Below are 19,582 nucleotides of genomic sequence, written 5' to 3'. Positions count from 1 at the left end.
GCACAACGGAGGTAATACATTTTGATGTTGTCCTTTCTGGTATTCAGACAACATTCATGTTAATTCTGGCGCTTGTCTAAATTAGAATCAGACAACAGTTTCGCGCTGTCGTCTGATACCCTGCATCAGACGGCAGGAGTATTAACAACAGCAATTTGGGCTATCAGACGACAGTGAAAAACTGTCGTCTGATTTGTTTTTTGGCATAGTGGGTAGTCATGATATGTTGCAAGACATCACTCATGACTTGTGAAGTCCCCGAGGATTGATAATCATTTATGATCCTAATAACAAGGGAGAATCAAAAAAGAGTTTTGATTCGTAAATGAAATAGAATGGTTCTATAAACTTCACTGCCTTGTTAATTAGAACCTAAGAGATCGCACACCATATAAGTGGATCCTTGAGATTGTATATGAAGAAGATTAAACAAGAGTTGGTTATGACCAAATAATTAATTGGATTTATTATTTGGACATAATTAGGTTTTTCGGGTAAAACCGAACCTATTAGGCCTAAACGATTGTCAGGTTTTGGTGTGGACTTGGGGTTCACTAAGTGAGACTTGAATGAAAGCCCAAGACACATTTTTAGTGCCCAATAGCATGTATAGACCAGCCAACATATTGGCTTTGTGAAAGTCAATATTTCACTTTTAGTAGTTGGAGTTATTTCCAATTATAAAAGGGGAAAGCATGGACAAAGAGAGTAAGGAAGCAAGTGGGAAGAGTGTGTCTTCACACAATCATCTTTTAGTTGAAAAGAGAGAGTTCTCCCTTTGTCTAATTGCACAAGTTGGTGTTATAACAAGGAAGGAAGAACACTTAATTGCATACTTCTTCCTTTCCTTTCATCTTCCTTCATCTCTTGATTCACTTGGTGAAGATCCTTAGAGGCCACATCCTTTTGTGGCTCTACTTGTAACATCAAGGAGGAGTCTACAAGCACAAGAAGGAGTACAAGAAGGAGTTCTTAATCCGAGGTGCTTCAAGGTGGAGGAAACACACACAAGGAGAGATCAAGGAGAGGAAATTTGGTGATTCACTTGGATTGGATTGAGATCACGCTCCAAGGGTGAGTAGAGCATAAAATCCCTCTTTGTTCTCCCTTACTAAGCCTGCTATGTTTATATACATATCATAATAAGCCAAGATCATGGGTTAAAGGAATGAGTTTTATGTTTAGTTAGTAGTTTAATGGTTAAACTAATTCCGCACTAATTAAAAAGTTTTTGAAATCCATCCGTTCCTTCAGTGTGCACTCTCCGTCCTAGTCGAGAAATAAATTGATAAATAAAAAAGATAAGAATTACAAAGTTGAAATGAGGCAATGTATAAATATTACCAATTCGAAGTGTTTGCACCTAGATGCATGTAGTTGTTTGTCCATGCTGCAATGAACATTTCTTTGTACTTATTCAGCCAATTGGTCTTCAAATAATTTATCTCTTCAGGAAATGCAAAATATTTTGACTTAAAAGCTGTAAGACTATGTAAGTACTCATCCTCAGTGCTACAATAGACCAAGTTATGCCAATCATTATTAAACGCTTCCCAGCCTTCTTTCATTTTGAATTTTTCTTTGCATTTTCTCATCACATTCTTACTGATGTGCCACTTACATAAAATTTGATGAGTATTCGGAAAGATATTTTCAGTGGCTTTGATAAGTACTAATTCCCAATATGTGACAATTACCCCAGGCATAGAATCCCTATCCATAAGTATCCTTAACCTACTCAGTGCCTATCTGTTATTATCTTCTGCCTCCTTTGATATATAAACAAACACAACATTGAAAGTTTGCTCAGTGCATGTAATACCCATAATACCCACAATCTCAAAAACTGAAAAACAATACCTGTTTATCTTATATAGGTGCAATCCATGATAAGTACATGTGGGAATGTACGTAGCATTTGAAGACTAAATGAATGACACCAAAACAAATTAGTTTCCATGTAATCTTCGCTTCTATGATGTTCAATATAATGATGATCGCGCAATTTCTTTAGCAATTATTGCATTTAAGTTCTGCCTGCCCTAGCAATAATCTGAGCAAAGTACCTAGCATTGTATATAGTTCATCATTGATGTATTACTTAGATCTCGGCTCTTTATGGCAGTCAATATATCCTTGGGTCTCATTAAACGCTTGGACATATCCACCAACAACTCATGTTCTTCTTTAGATAGTCACCCTACATAAGAATGACCTTCTAAATATGATGGGGCAACATGATTGTGGATTCCACAAGCAATCTCAAGTACCCACTCATCACCACCAATATTAAAGGCTTTTAATAAGAATGGACATTCACATTTCTTTGTAGAAGTCAGCCTTGGGCGTTGTTGTTCATCAGCCTTGTTACTATCTACTTCAGATTTTTGGGTACTTTTGTCAGCCATCTTGGTTATTCCCTTAAACTTCCTAAACTTTCCACCCCTCTCACAACTGAATCTTATTCTTGGTCTCCTTCTTTTCTTGCCCGAGTTTCCAAAATTGGACCTCTGTATCACTTTGACACAATTGTTTCTCTTCCCCGTCGTAAGGACCCATCGAATCAATACGGCTTTGCTTTCAAATACCTATACACAACACATTCGAATTACTACCTAATATACATAACAACTCACAATCCAAATTCCAACTTGAACAAATATTACCTGGTTTGTTGTGAATTCATTGGTATAATCACGTGAACATTCTTCTCTAATTCTGCTATATATGGTCGAGACATTCTGTTGTTGGACTCCAGCATGCTATAATACAATAAAAGTTAGATGTCAAAACTTTTCCTCTTGATCGAATAGTAGTAGGTCAGTAAGAGTACTATTGCAAAAGAAAGCATTATGTTACAAGAATCATGCTTATGCTCACAAACTTATTAATGCAGGTCTCGAGATCACGTTGTATTGTATTCAATTTAGGTCAAGTCAAATTCTAATGTATGGTTGGCTTGCTATACTAGAGGCATTACTAGAAGTCAAGTCAAATTCTGCTTGCTCAAATAGAATAGAGGCATGACCAGAGGTCTTCGAAGCATTGATTAGAATGAAACAAAGTTACAGTACTATGCAAACAAGGAGCCAAATTAAGTTCTATATCCTAAAATGCAAAAGAGAACAATTCATCATATTAAGAAAAAATTCAATGAACGTACGTCCCAAGTTACTAATCAAGAATCGATGCAACACCATAACCACATGATTAGAAGGAATTTAACACTAAAACGGGTATAATATGTATCAACCCAGAAGCTATGGTTACCCTTCAAGTGCTCAACAAGTGGAAACAATTAAGCAACATGAGAATGTTAAACAAGATGAAGAATACATACCTCAGTTGAAGATTGCTGAACGAGGTCTTGAGAATTCATGTGATTATGTCAATAGTCGAAATTCCGGTGATGAATTGTGGAGAAGAGAGATGTATTGCAACGTCTAGAGTTTAGGAAAAGAGACGTAGAAAAGAAGACGTCTAGGTGCGATTCAGTTTTTTTTCTTTCCCTAATGATAGATACCTGTTTTGATCATTTAACCTACCTATAAAATATGATTTGAAATATAAAATAATAGGGGTGAGTATTTAAAATTTCTCGAAAGAAACATGAAAAAGTGATTTTGAGGTACAGAACTTCATTATATCATCATGGCCTAAAAGTACACTCATGAGTAATTTGCTTCTATTCCAATTTACCTTTGTCAATAGGTTCGGCTGGGTTGGTGGCGGAGGCAGTGGTCGTGCTGTTACAAGCTAGTAATCGATCCCCGCGAAGGGTTTCTTAGACCGATGGCGCTGCCATGGGTTCCGATTGATGGCAGTGTGGGGTTGTGAGGACCTGGATCGGGGATGGTGTTGTTTCATGGTGACGCCAGTTGGCGGCGTGGCTCAGGACGGTTGGATCATTGCCATGGCGGTGTTGATTGCAACGACGTAGGTCGATGACATGGGTTGGACGGAACTCAGCCGGAAAGTGACTTACAACGAGGGTGATGGGAGAAGACGGTGGACTGGGCCCGAACCAGGATGATGGGCCTTGAGTGATCTCCTTGGGGACTACCCTATTAGGCTTCGAGTTGTTGGGCTGGGGTTCTACCTCAGTCCATTAGCTTATAAATTTGGGCTAGGGTTTAGACCCTTGGCCCAACTTTATGTTTTTAGTTTTTTTTGTCTAATTTTAATAAGTTTCCTTGATTAGAAACCTAGAACTCTAGCGACTCTGGCGTAGTACCAATGGAGGATCCCCGCTACCTCTACGTACTTAAATGTATAATGAGTAGGTCTACTTCTATGTACCACTGTGGGTACTACCACTATCTTTTTATTTGTCTAGGTCCTTAAATGATAGCGAAATGGTATGTAACGGCCTATTCTTGCTTGTGATGAAGGATATTTCATCATCAATGTGAAAACTATAGCCGAGACCTATTCGTGTGTAACATTTTTCTAATAAATAAAAAATCAAAGAATAAAATCATTCAAGATTTCATCAACAAAAAATAAGTTAAAAAGGAAAAAAAAAAAGTAAGTAAGTAAGTAGGATTTCAAGTTGCCACTGAATTTATCATTAAGAATGAGAGCTTCTCTGCTAGGGTTTTTCGGTGACGACGACATTGGTATTCTAGCTAGAGGAGATGGGGTTTCCTCTTTCTCTAGCGATTTTGATGATGGAAGTGGCGAGGTTTTCCTCAGTTGGCTTCTTCGTGCACCAATCGGTTCTTGGATCCGATGTCTATTTGTGTTCCTCCTTCTCAGAAGTTCCCTCAGTGGCCATGTGGAAGGGGTGGCGCTCGTTGATGTGTACGAGCCTGCTGGTGAGGCTTCGTATGTATTCTCACTTGGTTAGTTAGCTATGGTGTTGGTTTCTATCGATGCGGTGTTGGTGATCCTTGTTGAGTTGGATGGACCAACGAAGATTAGATGGTTCAAGGATGGTGGGCTGTTGGTGGGAGCGGCGACTTTGCTAAGGATGACAGCTTTATTGCCATTTGCTTCGTTGGTGATGGCGTGTCTCTGGTTGGTAGGTTCATTGGTGAGGGCGGCGTCCATGCAGCGTTGGCGGCTATGTGGTTTGGTTGCTGGCTGTAGAGCAGTCTTTGACAGTGGCGCGGTAGTGACTGCTAGCAGCGGAGTGGATCTGGGTTCTCTTCCTTTGGCTTTGGACCGTGTGCTTGCTTTGCTATTAGAGTTTTTACTTTGGACTTGGGTCTTGGGCCTAGTATCAGGATTTGGGTCAATTTGGCTTAACCAGTACCTTAGTGACCCAGGGCCTTTTCAGTTAGTATAGACCCTAGCAAGCCCCTTCTGCGTAAGGTGGTCACATGTTTCCTCAAATAAGTTAGGGCGGACTTCGTCCATCTCCCTAACATTGTCATGGTTACTCTAGTTCTGGTGCTGATTTTAGGATAGCATCATTTAGGTAGCTTTAGGGCTACCTTGCGTGGCTCAATTTAATGTAATCCGCGAGGGTGGGTCATGTTATGTTGTTACCTACACTTTTGTTAGGACAAGTTCACCCGTTGGGTCACCAGGTCACCCACTATTCACTGCTTTTTAGTGTTAATTTCACTCTCTGGATCACGAGCACAGTGTATTTCGTGCCCTTGGTCACCCTGTACAGTGTTCTGGGTCACCATGGTGACCTGCACAGTGTATTTCGTGACCCAGAGAATGAAAATATACACTAAAAAGCAGTGAATAGTAGGTGACCCGGTGCCCCAACAGGTGAACTTGCTCTTATAACACTCCTAGAAAAAACAAAAAAAAATTTGCCACTAAAGTTGGTAAGTTACAAAACACATAATAATTTGTTACACATATATGAGGCCCATTTGTATTCGATGAATCTTAACTGAAGCCCTGATTCTTGAGATGCCAAAGTATGAATATTTCACTGATCGACCAAAATCGGTGCTCTCTTGTTGCACATCGCCACCCGCGACCTTTCACAAGACCTCCAAAAAGCGAAGCGGGATGGCCTCCACACCATTATAGCCGTGGTACTCGCTAGCACCAACATAGTTCTTATAGAAACACAGACCTCCATGTTAAATACTATTGTGCATAACCCAAAAGTTAAATACACCGAATAAGAAAAGATATAAACAATGAACATAGAATCTGTAAACACAGGAACATAGCCGTTGTAGAGATTCAGAATAGAAAAAAGAAGAAGCCGTTGTAGAGATTTGAACTGTAGCTAAATAAAAAAATTATAACAAAGATCTGGAGTTTCAAAACAGTGGCTAAATATTACTAAGTTAATATTTTTTTTTTTCTTTGACTGTGGTATCAGAAAATTAGAAATGGGTAAAAGTTGTTGAAGTTGGTGGTGGGTCCCTGCTCGAGTTGGAAAGTTTCAGTTAACGGCTCTATGGCTGCCCCACTCATCAATCCAAATTTCAAATTCTGGACGCCCTCTTAAATGAATCCTCAAGAGCCCAGTTTGAAAATGTCTCTCGGGCAAAGGGCCACCTTGTCTTCCCCTACTCTATTATATTATAATTCAAAATCCCTCGTTCTTTGTCTTTTACATTTATCCCAATCCTCATGCTTTAGATTTCTGTTTTCCCCATTCACTAAATCAGTCGACTCGGTGAGAGACTACGTTCTCTGTTGAGTAACACCCAACCCAGCAGCTATTGTTCTCCATGGGCTCTTGTTTCAGCAAGAAGAAAGGCTCCTCTCCTCCTGCAGTTGCTGCTGATTATGTGGCCACTTCTTCAGCACCAGCAGTGCTAGCGGTGGCTGATCCCAAATCAAAACCCTCCGTGCCAGGAAAACAAGAACAAATTGAAGAAGAAAGCAAAGTCAAAAAGGAGATATTCATCATCAAGCACCGCAAGAGCCACGATGATAGAGACAGGCCACTTCCTCTTCAACAAAATTTACCACAAAAAGCTGATGCCTCTGCTCCAATTACTACTGCCGCTACAACCAGCAGCAGCAGCACCACCACCACTGAGAATTGCAACCAAGTCTCCATGGATGACAGGAAGGCTGCAGAGGCATCTACGGGCACGGGAGTCCGTGTGAGGACATCCAGCTGCAATAAAGAAGAAGTGGATGCCATACTTATACAGTGTGGAAGGCTAAGCCGCAGCTCTTCTGGGAAGGCTGCTTCTTCTTCCTCAGCTTCTTGTGACCGCGGCAAAAAGTACTCTGGCTCAAAAAGGAGCTATGACTTCGACAACTGTGAGAATGATTATCAAGTCGCTGCAACTTGTGAGGATGCCAAGAACAATGATGATTTTTCTGATGAGAAAACCCACCACCACCGGCAACGCCACCGCCAATCCTCAAGGCATTCTCCTTCTTCACAAGGGAGGAGGAGGACCCCCAGCAGAGAAAGAAACCAGCAGCAGCGATCCAGCAGCAGAGAGAGACGAACAAGTCGATCCCCCGGAAGACGCTTATCATTGGAGCAAAACAACACCAACTGTAATGCCAACACTACCACTGCTGCAACTGCTAATGTCAATTCTGACACTAATCAGCCCGGAAAGATGAAGATGGTTTCAGTTCCTGCCACCGTTTCGGTGGTGGACAAGAACAGCAATGGGGAATCAGCAACCACTGGTTCCATCAAGCGGATTTCAGTGAAGAGAAATGCTGGCGAGGCAGTAAATGTAGTGGTGGGTTCAAGGACTGCCGCATCACCCCGTTCTCAGTCCCCTGCAAGAGGAGGAGCAAATGCTAAAGCATCCAATGACAGCCTGCAGCAGCAGCCTTCACTTAGCCGCAGCTCTTCACGAAAAGCAGAGCAATCTCCCTACAGAAGGAATCCATTGAGTGAGCTCGATCCCAATTCCCTGGCATATCCACAAGCGCATATCAACAACTCCAATAACAAGAGTGCCAGCAATGTTGTGAATCAGCTGGTAAAATAACTTCTTGTGATTTCCTCAATTATTTTCTGTTGATTCATATCATATTACTAGTATGCAATTAGTTGGCTCTATTCATTTAATCTTTCTAATTGCTAGCTAGTAGAAAATATTGCGTATTTTCTTTCTGTCTACAAGTTCTCTGCATCAATCAATACTATAGGTCAGCTTGTCAATTACTTTGAACACCTAGTTTATTAGCCATCTCTTATTGCAGAAACCAAACGTGGAGATTAACAGTAACAAAATTGTTGCCCAAGGGATTAACTACAGAAGCAGCACCGCAAGTAGTGCAATGGACAACAAGGTTGTGGAGCCAGCAGGAGCCTCAGGACCCCACACATTGACAAGAAGCAGGTCCTCTAGGCGATCCAGAGACCTAGACATCAATCCTGAAACCCTTTCCAATCCTCCTCCATCCTATACTAGGCTATTGCTTGAAGACATACAGAATTTCCACCAGCAGAGCTCCAATGCTGCTGTAGTATCACTCCCGCAGTGTGTGACCAAGGCTTGCTCCATCCTAGAAGCTGTCGCCGACCTCAACTCTACTACAAACTTCTCCGCAGACAGAAAGAGCCCCTCAATAGATCAAATAAACAAAAGCTCATGCTACTACAACAGTTCACTGGGCACTAATCTTGTTCAAGGGAAAGATATTCCTTTTGTGGAGTCCGAGGTACTTGTTGATGATGATTTACTGGAGCCAAGCTTCCACAAGTATGTGACCGTGAGAAGAGGAGGGGCAGATATGGAGGACCAAGAATCATCTGGTAGCAACAGCTTTGTGAGTGGTTCTCAACAACCCCAATGGGGCTTCTCTTCTTCATGGGAACCCAATTCAGCTGACTCCACTGATTGCTGGTCTTCAAGGTCCAACACCAGAGAGGATGATCAGAATTTTGATATGGATGAAGCAGCCAGGAGGAGACTGAGCCGGAGAAAGACAGATCGACATAACATGCAGAGTGGTAGTGGGATTGGACGCGGCAAGCTCGTAGCCGGTTCTAGAGGTCTTCACACAATGCCAGTTGTTGCAGCTGCTGCATCCACGTAAATTTATTGATAGTTTGTTCACTTCAATTTAAAGAACTCTCTCCATTGTGTTTGTAGTTGCATACTTGCAACTTTCTTCTTCCTTTTTTTAAATTTTATCAGAAGCCATGTCTTTCAAAACTGTTCGTTTTTCTCCTGTGATTTTTTCGTTTGATAAATTAAATCCATACTGATTCCTAGCACTATAATTAATCTTTTGTGAGAGTGATTAAGAAACTCAAGTCATGTATCTCAAAATTTATAACAAATACACATCTGACCACCATAATTTCCATCAACTAAATCACCATAGACAATACCTCTGTACAAATAATGACCACGACCCAAGTGATTCTCCTGGAGTCAAGTGCAGCTTAACTATAAACTTGTACAGTAAGCATGCAATGTCAATATGGCAGTGACATAGGAGGCACAAAAGGTATTAAACCAATATTATTTCCAAGAATATCATTGCAACAATCTAATGAGCTTTCTTTATTGTAAAACTTGTAAATGAATGGCTAGCTCTCCAGATTTTTGTACTTCCCCTTCTATTGGTACATTATTGTTAACAAGTTCCTGATCCAGCCTATAGACATGTTGATTATTCTTCATTCAACAATGGTTTTGTAGTTAACCAAGTATATTCCAACAATAGTAATCATGGCTCCACCCAGTTGCAAGGGTGAGAAGGTCTCACCAAGATATAGAAACCTGCAGTTTTAAATTAATGAAATAAATATGAGTGGAAATGGAGAACTCAATATCAGATAAAAAGAATCTATCAATAATTATGAGTAGGAGCTGTCTACTTCTATTAGACAGTTGATAATAGTGCAGGTGTATCTTCATTACTTGTTTTGCTTTTTCTATTGATGTGATGATCTTACCCAAATATGGAAGCAAACATTGGGGTTAGAAAGGTGAGGGAGCTGAGCTTTGTCAGGCTACCTGAAATCAATCACAAATAGCATATAGGGTCAACTAAGTTACTAATACAATTCTGACCGGAAAAAAGAAAAAAAAAGAAAGAAAAGGTTTCTAATGCAGAAGAAATTGCTCGTGGAAAAAATAAATAAGAATGAGTATACAACTTACGACTATACGGTGAAATACTGAAATCACAAGGTTTGAAACTAAATACTGAAGGTAAGGTGTGGAATTTTCACAGCAACAGTTTTCAGATGATTTTTTTTTTGTTTTTTATCCTTTACAGATCTGTTCAGAAATCGTGCAATCTTTTAACAGGGAATGAATCATTTTGTGGTTCTTTCTGAGCTGAAGTAAAGAGAGCAAAATTTTCAATAGTTGGGATTCACTTGCAAAAAGGAGAACAGAGGAGTTGGGATCTGTTTTGGAGTGTTGTTGGTCACCGGGGGGAAATGGAAGTGATCAATAATGAATTTTTGGGGTGCGGAGGTGGAGAAGGTAGAGAAAAGATAAGAAATTTGGAAAAACTTCGGTACAACAAATTTAAGGAGCTTTCCTCTCTCTTTTTCTTTTTCTACATGCAGTGTCACTATTACCATAGAATGGGAATTTTAAACAAAGGAAAGAGGTGGTTTTGGGTTTGGGGAATTTGTGAAGAGAAATGTGGCACACAACTAGGGTAAGTGGCTGAGGAGATTTCTAGAGGGAGAGAGTCTGTATGGTATACTGCTACATGGGGCTGGCATTCTAATAGAAATACATTGCAAGGTATGGGTTTGATTTCTGCTTGCCATTCATATCAACGTTTATCATCACAATATCATAACTATCAATTGCTCGATGTGTAAAAATTCATTCATATTTGGGCTCAGAAGGTATTTGAGCAACCTGGAAGTTGGGGATTTTATTTCCTTATTATCCGGCTAGAAGATCTAGTGTCATTTAGACCAGACAAGAGAAGGAGACTATTACAGGCAATTAGTGAACAACCCTTCTCTTCGTCAGTTCTTTCTGTGTGCAATTGGAAGGCTAAAGTTATCCTAAACAACCCTTCTCTTCGTCAATTCTTTCTGTGTGTAATTGGAAGGCTAAAGTTATCCTAAAGTGGCTAAAGTTCTTCCTAGTTTGAATTATTGCATGGGAAGGTAGTAGCCTGTGATGGGGTTCAGAGAAGAAGAGTTTCTGCTTATCTCTCCACAAGTGGTGTGTAATGTGCAAAAAAACTGAGTTGAGTGGATGAACCAATTGTTGTTACATGGTCTGGTTGAATTAAGCTGGGCACTCCTGGTGATTTTGTTGCTTTATTGCATGAACAAAGTATTGAAGGGATTGGTTTTGAAAGTATGTGCAATAATGGCTGTCTACTAGGTAATGGACAGGAAAAAGGAGAATTTGGAAAATGTAGGGAGGAGGAGCTGGACCTCTTATAAGGCAGAGCCCTATTCTGATGTCATTATGGCTTTTATCTCTTTCAAATTTAGGTTTAGTTTATTATTATTATTATTATTATTATTATTATTATTTTAAATACTTTCAAATTTGATGCAGCACTTCGTGAGATTCAATATAATTAAAATGGCTGCATCTGTCTGCTACTTTTGGTTACTACTTTTGGTTAATTAGATGGGGTAATCAGGTGTATTTTCATCCGTGGATAAATTGTTCACTAATCTGTACTATCTTCTTTTTTGTTAATGAAACTAAAAGAATAAATGAATCCGGGAATTATAGTGAAAAGATAAAATATAAAAAGTATTTAGAACACACCTTTTGTTGCACTGTAGAAGTATACACCATAGCTGATGGCACTTCCAAAAATGGATGTATAAAAGAGTGCCAATGTATCATTTGCTGTGAACTCGATGAGACTCCCGCTGACAGCATTGTCATGATTAAGAATGGAGATTATAACAAGAGGCAGGCCTCCAATAACCATATGCTGCAACCAGCAACGCACATTTCTAAGCTCTATTTTTCCTTCAAAATTGCATAGAATACGGGATGTATGATGTAACAGTCTAAAGCTTACACAGTAGAAAAATCTTATCAATCAACCATATCATCTGCATTGACTGAGTTTCAGAGACTACCGAGTTACGGGTGTAACATATTCATACCAGATGATATTCTGAAAAAATGGTGATACAGGACAGAAATGAACAGATCTGTAGAATAGGGTTTCTCTGCGAATTCTAGGGTTCTAAGGCTCTGGTTGTCTAGGATTAGAGGAATTTTATGAAAATAAGAATAAGAAATTTAAGAAAGGGAGAGGAACTACTAGCATCAGACCAATAGGGTTTTAGAATACTAACATCACACTAATGGGGTTCTAGGCATCACACATAGAGAGGCCTTGGGCATTACACCTAGGGTTGGTTGCATCACACAAACCTGGAGAAGCAAAAGCTTTTAATTTTAGTAATTCAATTTTGAACTATAAAAGGTTACAATGCCTCATATTTAGAGGCTAAGATAATTCTAGAATAACTAGGGTTACTTAAGAAACCTTCGTATTCCCAACCCAAGCAAGATCCCAGCAAGGCTATCATTGCCTACAGGATGCTTAATCAGGGCTTCGGCCTTGGAACCTTTATTTACGAGGCCTTGGATAAATCCTATTGGTCTTCCACTTGTATTCTTCATCGAACGGTGAGAATGCCTCAAGGTCCACAGGCACCGCAGCACACTCAAGTTTCACTTGTGTGTTTGTAATTACTCGGATCCCCAGATCTCCCTTGAGTTTTATATGTTTCCTACACTACATTGCATGGTATATATCATGATGGATATTGACAAAAGAATGTAAGACCCCAGATATACACCCTCCCAGTTATATCATTTCAAATCCAAAAAGGCCAGCCACTTTTTCTTTTTGCAATTCAGGTATTCAAGCTAACAGTTATTGGACCAAAGTTGGGTACAAAATTACATATTCTCTGCATGCTCTGCATCAGTTCCCAAAAAAAAAAAAAAACAAGAGCAGATTAAAACTCAAAGCAGAGACATGTGGTTTATTTTACTTTTCTTTTTATCCTAAGTTCCAAACAAATACACCTCCTTGGGAAGTTAATAAAAGATGGCTATCATTTCTCTAAAGGTAGGAAAATATCGCGGAGAAGCTAACATAAGTTTTCCAAGTTAATTTAGCTGAGTTAGTATTCCTTGGCCAAGTGAATTTAAAATGCAGCTCAGTGAGAAAGAGGGTTCAAACTTTTTTCAAACATTGTGATGTAGTGATAAACATTGATTACATGTAGTATCAAAATTTCAGATCTATACATCAAAGAAGGTAGGAATGCTTAAAATAGTAGCCCAACTTATGAAATTGCAGTAAAAAATTGCAAGATGAACCCAGGATACAGTATCAATTATAAGTTATTATCAAGTGAGTTGAATAGCCTACCCATCCAGTTGCCATAATAGGATCAGAGTATTTGGAAACCCAACGCACCATTACTGTACCAACCGCCATGCTCTGAGCTGAGAGAAGCATCCACCACTCCCCACTTTGCCACAATGAAGAGTTACTTCCATCCAAAGCAAGTGAAGGTGCCTGAAGAAAAAATAAAATGGAATTATGCTGTAGCTAAAGAGCTAATACAAAAGTGTTTCAACTTATCTGCAATCTCTCTTCTCAGTGAGTAACCAGAAGACAGCAAAAACCGGCATAGCCTATAAATATAATCAAACAAAGGTGCCTGAGGAATAAAGTTTATATTATACAGGCATACAGCAGAGCTTTGCCCGTGTTTCCTGGAAATCTCATTTTCTCCTTTGGCAAGCATAACACAGCAATGTAAACTATAGTCTCTAAACTGTACCCTTCTATACATAAATATGTAACTTCTTTTTCCTTAGAGCACAAAATAGGAGAGAGAACAAATTTTACAGCTGACATACAACTAATACCCGTTTGCACCTCTCTGCGCTCACACACAGCCTCAGATAAGCTATATCAAAACAACTCTGCACCTTTTTGAGCTTAGACTATTGTAACCTCATCTCTTTCCAACAAATTGAATGAATGCATCATCCCATCCCCCGAGTCCCTCAAAATATCACCAACATTAGCTGGGGTTTGCTTCTTGACTATGAAATCCATAATCAAAAGAAAAAATGAACCGAGTGTAGTTTATGGACTAAGTCTTGCAACTTACAGAACTTTAACGAGTTTGTGAATTGATAATTCGTAGACCCAACTTAAATTAAAAGGTGTTTGCTCACTAGTCTTACTAGTTCAGCTTGATTCCCTCAGTAATGTTGTACCAGTGCTTGGCATTCCTATAAACAAGTGTTACAATTTGGGTTGGGAAAGATTTACCTCAAGAAGTAAAAGTCCAATGACGCCAAGAACAAGCCCTGCAGCTCCAAGGAAGCCAATGGACTCACCAAATAACAAGGCCGCAAGTATAGCGACTGTCAAAGGTTGTGAATCAATTATAACCTGTAATGTAATGCGAGGGTGGTCAAAAATGTGTAGAAATGAAATGTGTTAGTTGGTAGGTAATTGAAAAGAGACAAAGTAACTCACGCTGCCAAGACCAGCAGATGTCCTCTGCAAACCTTGAGCAAGAAATCCTTGAAAACAAGCAGCATCAACGAGGCCGAAAAGTGCAATAGAAAGCCAAGCGGTGAGGCCAGAGGGAAAGGGGCGGCCTCTGTAGGCGGCGAAGGCAACGAGGAGAAAGCCAGCAGGAATTAGACGGAAGGCTGAGATGAAGAAAGGGCCGGTCTTTGGCAGAATCCCCTTCATGGCCACCATAGCCGTGCCCCAAAAGAAGAAGGGAGAGACCAGTACTGCCCATTCTTGCACTTGTTCTAGTAATTCCAGTTCCAATCCAGGACCACCAGTTTCTTCGGCTGTGACCACGCACTCTACGTCGTCTTGCCCTGTTCCCACACAATCAACGATGTCAGACGAATCTTCGAGCTCGGTGGTCTCACTACCGCTACTGCCAGTGCAATTGGCACCAAAATGAATGGACTTATTGTGTGGATTCGGGTGCGTTGGTGGTTTGCGTATGATTATATTGAGAAATAAGGAGGCAATTAGAATATGATAGCGCTTTCCTTGGCCAACTGTTTCTTTTCCTGATATCATTAACCAAACGTCGATCTAAATTCAGCGGCCGAACAGTCCCAGGGTCGTAATAACAGCCACAACGGTAGCAAGCAGAAACTGAGGATAACAACCCCATTTTTCTGTGACGACGTATTTCCAAATACAAAATAATAAATAAATTTCAGTGGACCGACTGGTGTGTCTCTCGGATGTTGCAGCCAATCAGTTGGTGTGTCCTGTCAGCGTGCTCCCATTTTTTGCAGTTTCTACTTTTAAAATTTATATCTTTTTTTTTTTTCGATGAAGAAAAACAGTTTTTTTTTTATAAATTTTTTTTTTTTTTTTTTTTTTGAGTTCACGTGAATTCCATTGATAGAACGGTCAGAACGGCACATACAAACGGTCCATAAGGACACCCGGTACCATTCACTGTTACAAATCTTGCTCAATGATGCAAAGAGCTTGCTAAACTAAACTTAACCTAGGCTTACGCAAAATACTTTTGACTTGAACCTCCCTTTGCCAATGCACGCAATTGTGGTGCGCCAGGAGGTTCAAATATTTAGTGTAACACACAGAAAATTTAGTGTGCAAGCTACAACCAAACATAGATTGCACAAACAAGTGCATAGTTCCCTAGAGACAAGTAGGGAAATTTATTGAAAATACTCAAATAGAATAGCTAAAAATAGTTAAGTAGTAACCCAGACCTAAGGTAAAAACCCTAGGCCCAAAGGAGAGCAGTACCCAAAGCCCAACAGGAGTGGCTCGGCCCATCAAGTCTTCACCCCTCTGATCAGAACAGTCGCATGCACCCGGAAAACCTCACCGCCAAGACCAGCAAAAACCACCGACGCCACACCTCACCGCCACGATGCCGCCATCTAGAAGACTTCCATCGAACCAGAGAGATTCAACAACCCAAACACCCAGAGCGATCCGGCAAAACCAATCACCCGGACATGGGCCCTTTGCTCCCTAATCCTCCAGCAGATCCTCGAGAAGTCACCATCGCCGCCGCCGGGCTGAAACTAGATCGCAGCAGTGCCTGCAACGCTCAACCTCAGAGGGACCTAGAACCTGAGCACCACTGCCCACTCACTATCAAAGTCTCAAGCTCTGCAATCCCGAAAGACAATACTAAAATGTATTGTGCGTAAAATAGACCAAGAAAAAATGCACATGAGGAGAGAGAGATGGGTTTGCTGCTATATTCCTTTAACAAATGAAAAGGTGACAGATGGCTGAGTGTGGCTAACACACACTCAGCTGCATGTGTATATAGCATTCCCCTAACTCTTATGTTTGTAACTTCGTTGGAAATAGTTTTAGTATCTTTTTGAAAGAGGACAGTGACTTTTTCAGAGGATTACAGTAACTTTTCTAAAGAATGTCTGTAGGTTTTCCAATTCACGCACAATACATTTTCAATTCGTCAGCAGTAATTTTTGTAGTTAACAATAATAATTGTTTGGACGCATTGCCATTTAGTAAATTAAAGGCATATTTTTGTAAATATTGATATTCTTATATATTGAAAGACTTATAAAATAAGATGCGGCTATTGATACCCTACTATTTTCTTTATTCACCCTACTTACTTATTTACACCCTACATCTTAATTTCAATATGTATATTAAACTAAACCGTTCACATTCAAAATACCATTATATTACATATCTAATAAAAAGGAATTCTTTTAATGAAAATCTCCCATTTAATTTATACCAATGAAAGAAATTAAATATACAAAAGTTTCTTTAGAAAACCAAAATCTAATTTTTGATAAAAAAAAAATCATAATATGATTTATTTCCTCTTTTTTTGTTTTTTTTTCAATTTTCCTTTGAATGTCAATTGGTTGTCTACTTCCATTTTAAAGGATTAACAAATTAACAACTATGAGCAATGAAGGGGATTATTTTAAAGAATCTAGATAGTAAAAGGCCACTAAATTAAGGTTTAGAATGCGTTGCACACAGTTGAGTGTTGAGACAGAAAACTCCTCTGTTTGGCGGCGTGTCTTAAGGATGTGGTCGTCAGACGGACCCTGTTGATATGGCTAGGATTGTTGAAAGCTTGTGGTGCCCTCGATCTTGGTGGTATCGTTATGGATCGCTGAGGTTGACTGAGGTGGTCAGGAAGTTCACAGTGACTAGGGGGTGGTGGTGCGGCTTTTCTTGGCTAGGTTGGTGGACGGAGTGGTTTCAGCTGGTCTGGGTTGACAACAGTAGTTTGGGGTCGAAGGGTGTATGGCGAAAGGGTTAACATAGAATTGTGGTTGGATCGTGTTAAGATATCTCGGGTTCGAGATCTGGAATTATTGAAGCTCTCTTTTGGTCACCTAATCGTGGAGAGCCGACTGTTGCAAGGATGTGATCGAGTGATCTCAGTTCTGATCTAGATTACCTGCTTTGGCTTGGATCTGGTTGTAATCCAATTCTTGGGTTGGGTAGGTGGGTGGTATTGGATTATGCCACTTTCTGCTGGTGCGAAAGTAGTGGTGGTGGGATGGTTGAGGTTGTTCGACGACGATTGTGGTGCGGCAGAGGTGGTGGCTCATTGGTGGTGGCCTTGATGGGCTTGTGCTGAACTTGGCTAGTGGACCATGACTTCCTTATCCCCTTGGATTGTGCTTTATTGGGCTTTGTCTGGAAGATAGTCTTTTTTGCTATTTTTATTTACCTTTATTTTTCAACTTTGTCTCGCCTTTGGGGTGTAATAAGTCTCTATATTTACTTTGTAGGGCTAGTTAGGTTATATGCTTGTGTGTGCACTCTAAGTGCCTTATTTGACCTGGTGAGGAGACGATTTATTTGCATACTCAAATGGACACATTTACTTAGTGATTGTTGTTTCTGCTTGAGAATTCAAGATAGAGAGAGATATGACACAGCGTGTACAGTGGTTCACCTTGCCCTTGAAGCAAGGCTACGTCCACTTAGAAGTTCCACTATGAGTGGGGCCAAGTAGCCTTTGTAATGATACAAGTATGGGAATCATGGATTCCATCCTTTTCTAAGAAGGGGAGGACTTCTTTTTATAGCTAAAGGAAGTCTCCTTTTATTTTACATTTCCGATGTGGGACAATATGTGCCTATTGCTTCTCTTGAAGCCTTTGGGAGAGCATGGGAGGGTGGCCTCCTGGCGAGATATGGTCCGACCTCCACCATGGTGAGGTAGCTCGTATGCCGTAGGCGAGGTTTACCATGTCATGGGGACCATCTACAAGGTCGTTGCTTATGCTTAGCGGTATGTAATATATGTGGTATCTTCAAGTCCCCCAAGTCCCCAAGTAAGAGGCGTTTATTGGTTGGGGAGTTTAAACATGATGCCGCCAAGTATAAGTGACGACCTCATAGAACGTCATACCCATACTAGTTCCCCAACTCCATAAGCAAGAAGGGACTCTTCGGGTCTTGTAAAGTTTTCATGTTAGGTTAGTGCTACGGGGGCTCATCATTGAGCTAGTGCCTGCAAATAAGATAAGAGTGTACAAAGAGCATATGGATTGCACTAGGGCCATCTAAGTGATGTTTGAGTCAAATGCATCAAGGTGCATAAATGGTGATATGAGATGCATGTTATACATTGTGTGTATGCCCGTATTATGTAGTGTTGAAATACAACATATGAATCTAAAATGTATGTGGTTGTGATAGTACACAAAGTGCTCATGATGCATAGATGTGTGATGAACACGATGACACTTATACCTAATGATACGTATATGTTGTATGCATATGATGCACATGTGTTAGGATCAGGAGTGTTGTTACTTGCCGAGTCCCCCAAGTTATGTAGTTAGTAAAATGGAAGTTTGGATTTGGGTTACGTTAAAGGATGTCGGTGAGGCTGAGCATAGAGCTCCGATATCGAAGTAACTATTGGCCATACTAGCGAGACTATGGTGTGGCCATGATAGTCCCCCAAGTATAGATTAGAGGAAGGAATTTTAACTTACTTAACCCGAACGTATAAGCCATAACTCGATTGTTTGGTTCATGTGCGACGAGAGTGTTGGTATATATACCGCCTAGGCACAAATATCGGAAGCACAAGGCTCACTAGCTACTTAAAATGATGCTCACTAGCACAAGGCCCACGCGTTTCCATAGCAAGTTTCGGATTCTATCGCGGTTCATGTTGGACATGATCTTCATTAGAAGCCCTTAAAGAGTTAAGGGAAACCGCTGAACACTTGAGCATCGTGTTGATAGATGCTTAGGCATTTTGACAAGGTCAAACCTTCAAGCACCCCCATGATCGTTCGTAGTCTTGATCCTGAAAAGGATCCTCTTCGTTCGAAGGATGATAATGAAGATGTGCTAGAGGCAGGAGTGCCTTACTTGAGTACAATAGGCGCATTATTGTACTTAGCTCAATGCACAAGACCGGACATCTCATTTGCCATGAACTTGTTAGCTAGATATAGCTCTGCGCCAACGCGACACCATTAGGATTGGTGTAAAAGATATCTTTCAGTACTTGAGATGTACGATTGATATGGGCTTGTTCTATCCCTACAGAGAGATGATGGATTCGGACCCATCACACACCAGGAACGCCGCCAACACTGGCCTACGTCCACTATCCCCATCCCAAAATGACATGTGTTTTGGAAGGTTTAGTTGATGTTGGGTATCTCTCTGACCCACACAAAGG

The 19,582-nt window shown here is 40.4% G+C and overlaps 2 protein-coding genes across 2 annotated transcripts; one reads left to right on the top strand and one right to left on the bottom strand.

Moving 5' to 3' along the window:
- The first annotated feature begins 6,355 nt into the window (after window positions 1–6,355).
- LOC133743539 (uncharacterized protein At1g65710-like) lies at window positions 6,356–9,221 on the top strand. The gene is made up of 2 exons (XM_062171514.1): window positions 6,356–7,883; window positions 8,107–9,221. The coding sequence occupies exons 1-2, from the start codon at window positions 6,654–6,656 to the stop codon at window positions 8,944–8,946; spliced, it is 2,070 nt and encodes a 689-aa protein (XP_062027498.1). The 5' UTR covers window positions 6,356–6,653; the 3' UTR covers window positions 8,947–9,221.
- Window positions 9,222–9,364: 143 nt separating this feature from the next.
- LOC133743540 (WAT1-related protein At3g02690, chloroplastic) lies at window positions 9,365–15,094 on the bottom strand. The gene is made up of 6 exons (XM_062171515.1): window positions 14,386–15,094; window positions 14,176–14,298; window positions 13,258–13,407; window positions 11,622–11,793; window positions 9,815–9,875; window positions 9,365–9,638 (listed from the first exon to the last, which is right to left on the bottom strand). The coding sequence occupies exons 1-6, from the start codon at window positions 14,953–14,955 to the stop codon at window positions 9,536–9,538; spliced, it is 1,179 nt and encodes a 392-aa protein (XP_062027499.1). The 5' UTR covers window positions 14,956–15,094; the 3' UTR covers window positions 9,365–9,535.
- Between the last annotated feature and the right edge of the window lie 4,488 nt (window positions 15,095–19,582).

This window comes from Rosa rugosa, chromosome 4, assembly GCF_958449725.1.
Source record: "Rosa rugosa chromosome 4, drRosRugo1.1, whole genome shotgun sequence".
Classification (NCBI taxonomy): domain Eukaryota; kingdom Viridiplantae; phylum Streptophyta; class Magnoliopsida; order Rosales; family Rosaceae; genus Rosa; species Rosa rugosa.
Note: the sequence above shows the minus strand (reverse complement) of the source record. Positions and strands in the feature narration are given on the sequence as shown.

What these genes read in the sequence shown, in the direction of transcription:
- LOC133743540 (XM_062171515.1), bottom strand. Translation starts at nt 14,955, where the DNA reads ATGATATCAGGAAAAGAAACAGTTGGCCAAGGAAAGCGCTATCATATT. An exon ending in CATCTGCTGGTCTTGGCAGC is followed by an intron (nt 14,299 to 14,385) that starts GTGAGTTACTTT and finishes ATTACATTACAG; the next exon opens with GTTATAATTGATTCACAACC. An exon ending in ATGTTTGCTTCCATATTTGG is followed by an intron (nt 9,639 to 9,814) that starts GTAAGATCATCA and finishes TTAAAACTGCAG; the next exon opens with GTTTCTATATCTTGGTGAGA.
- LOC133743539 (XM_062171514.1), top strand. Translation starts at nt 6,654, where the DNA reads ATGGGCTCTTGTTTCAGCAAGAAGAAAGGCTCCTCTCCTCCTGCAGTT. An exon ending in GCAATGTTGTGAATCAGCTG is followed by an intron (nt 7,884 to 8,106) that starts GTAAAATAACTT and finishes CTCTTATTGCAG; the next exon opens with AAACCAAACGTGGAGATTAA.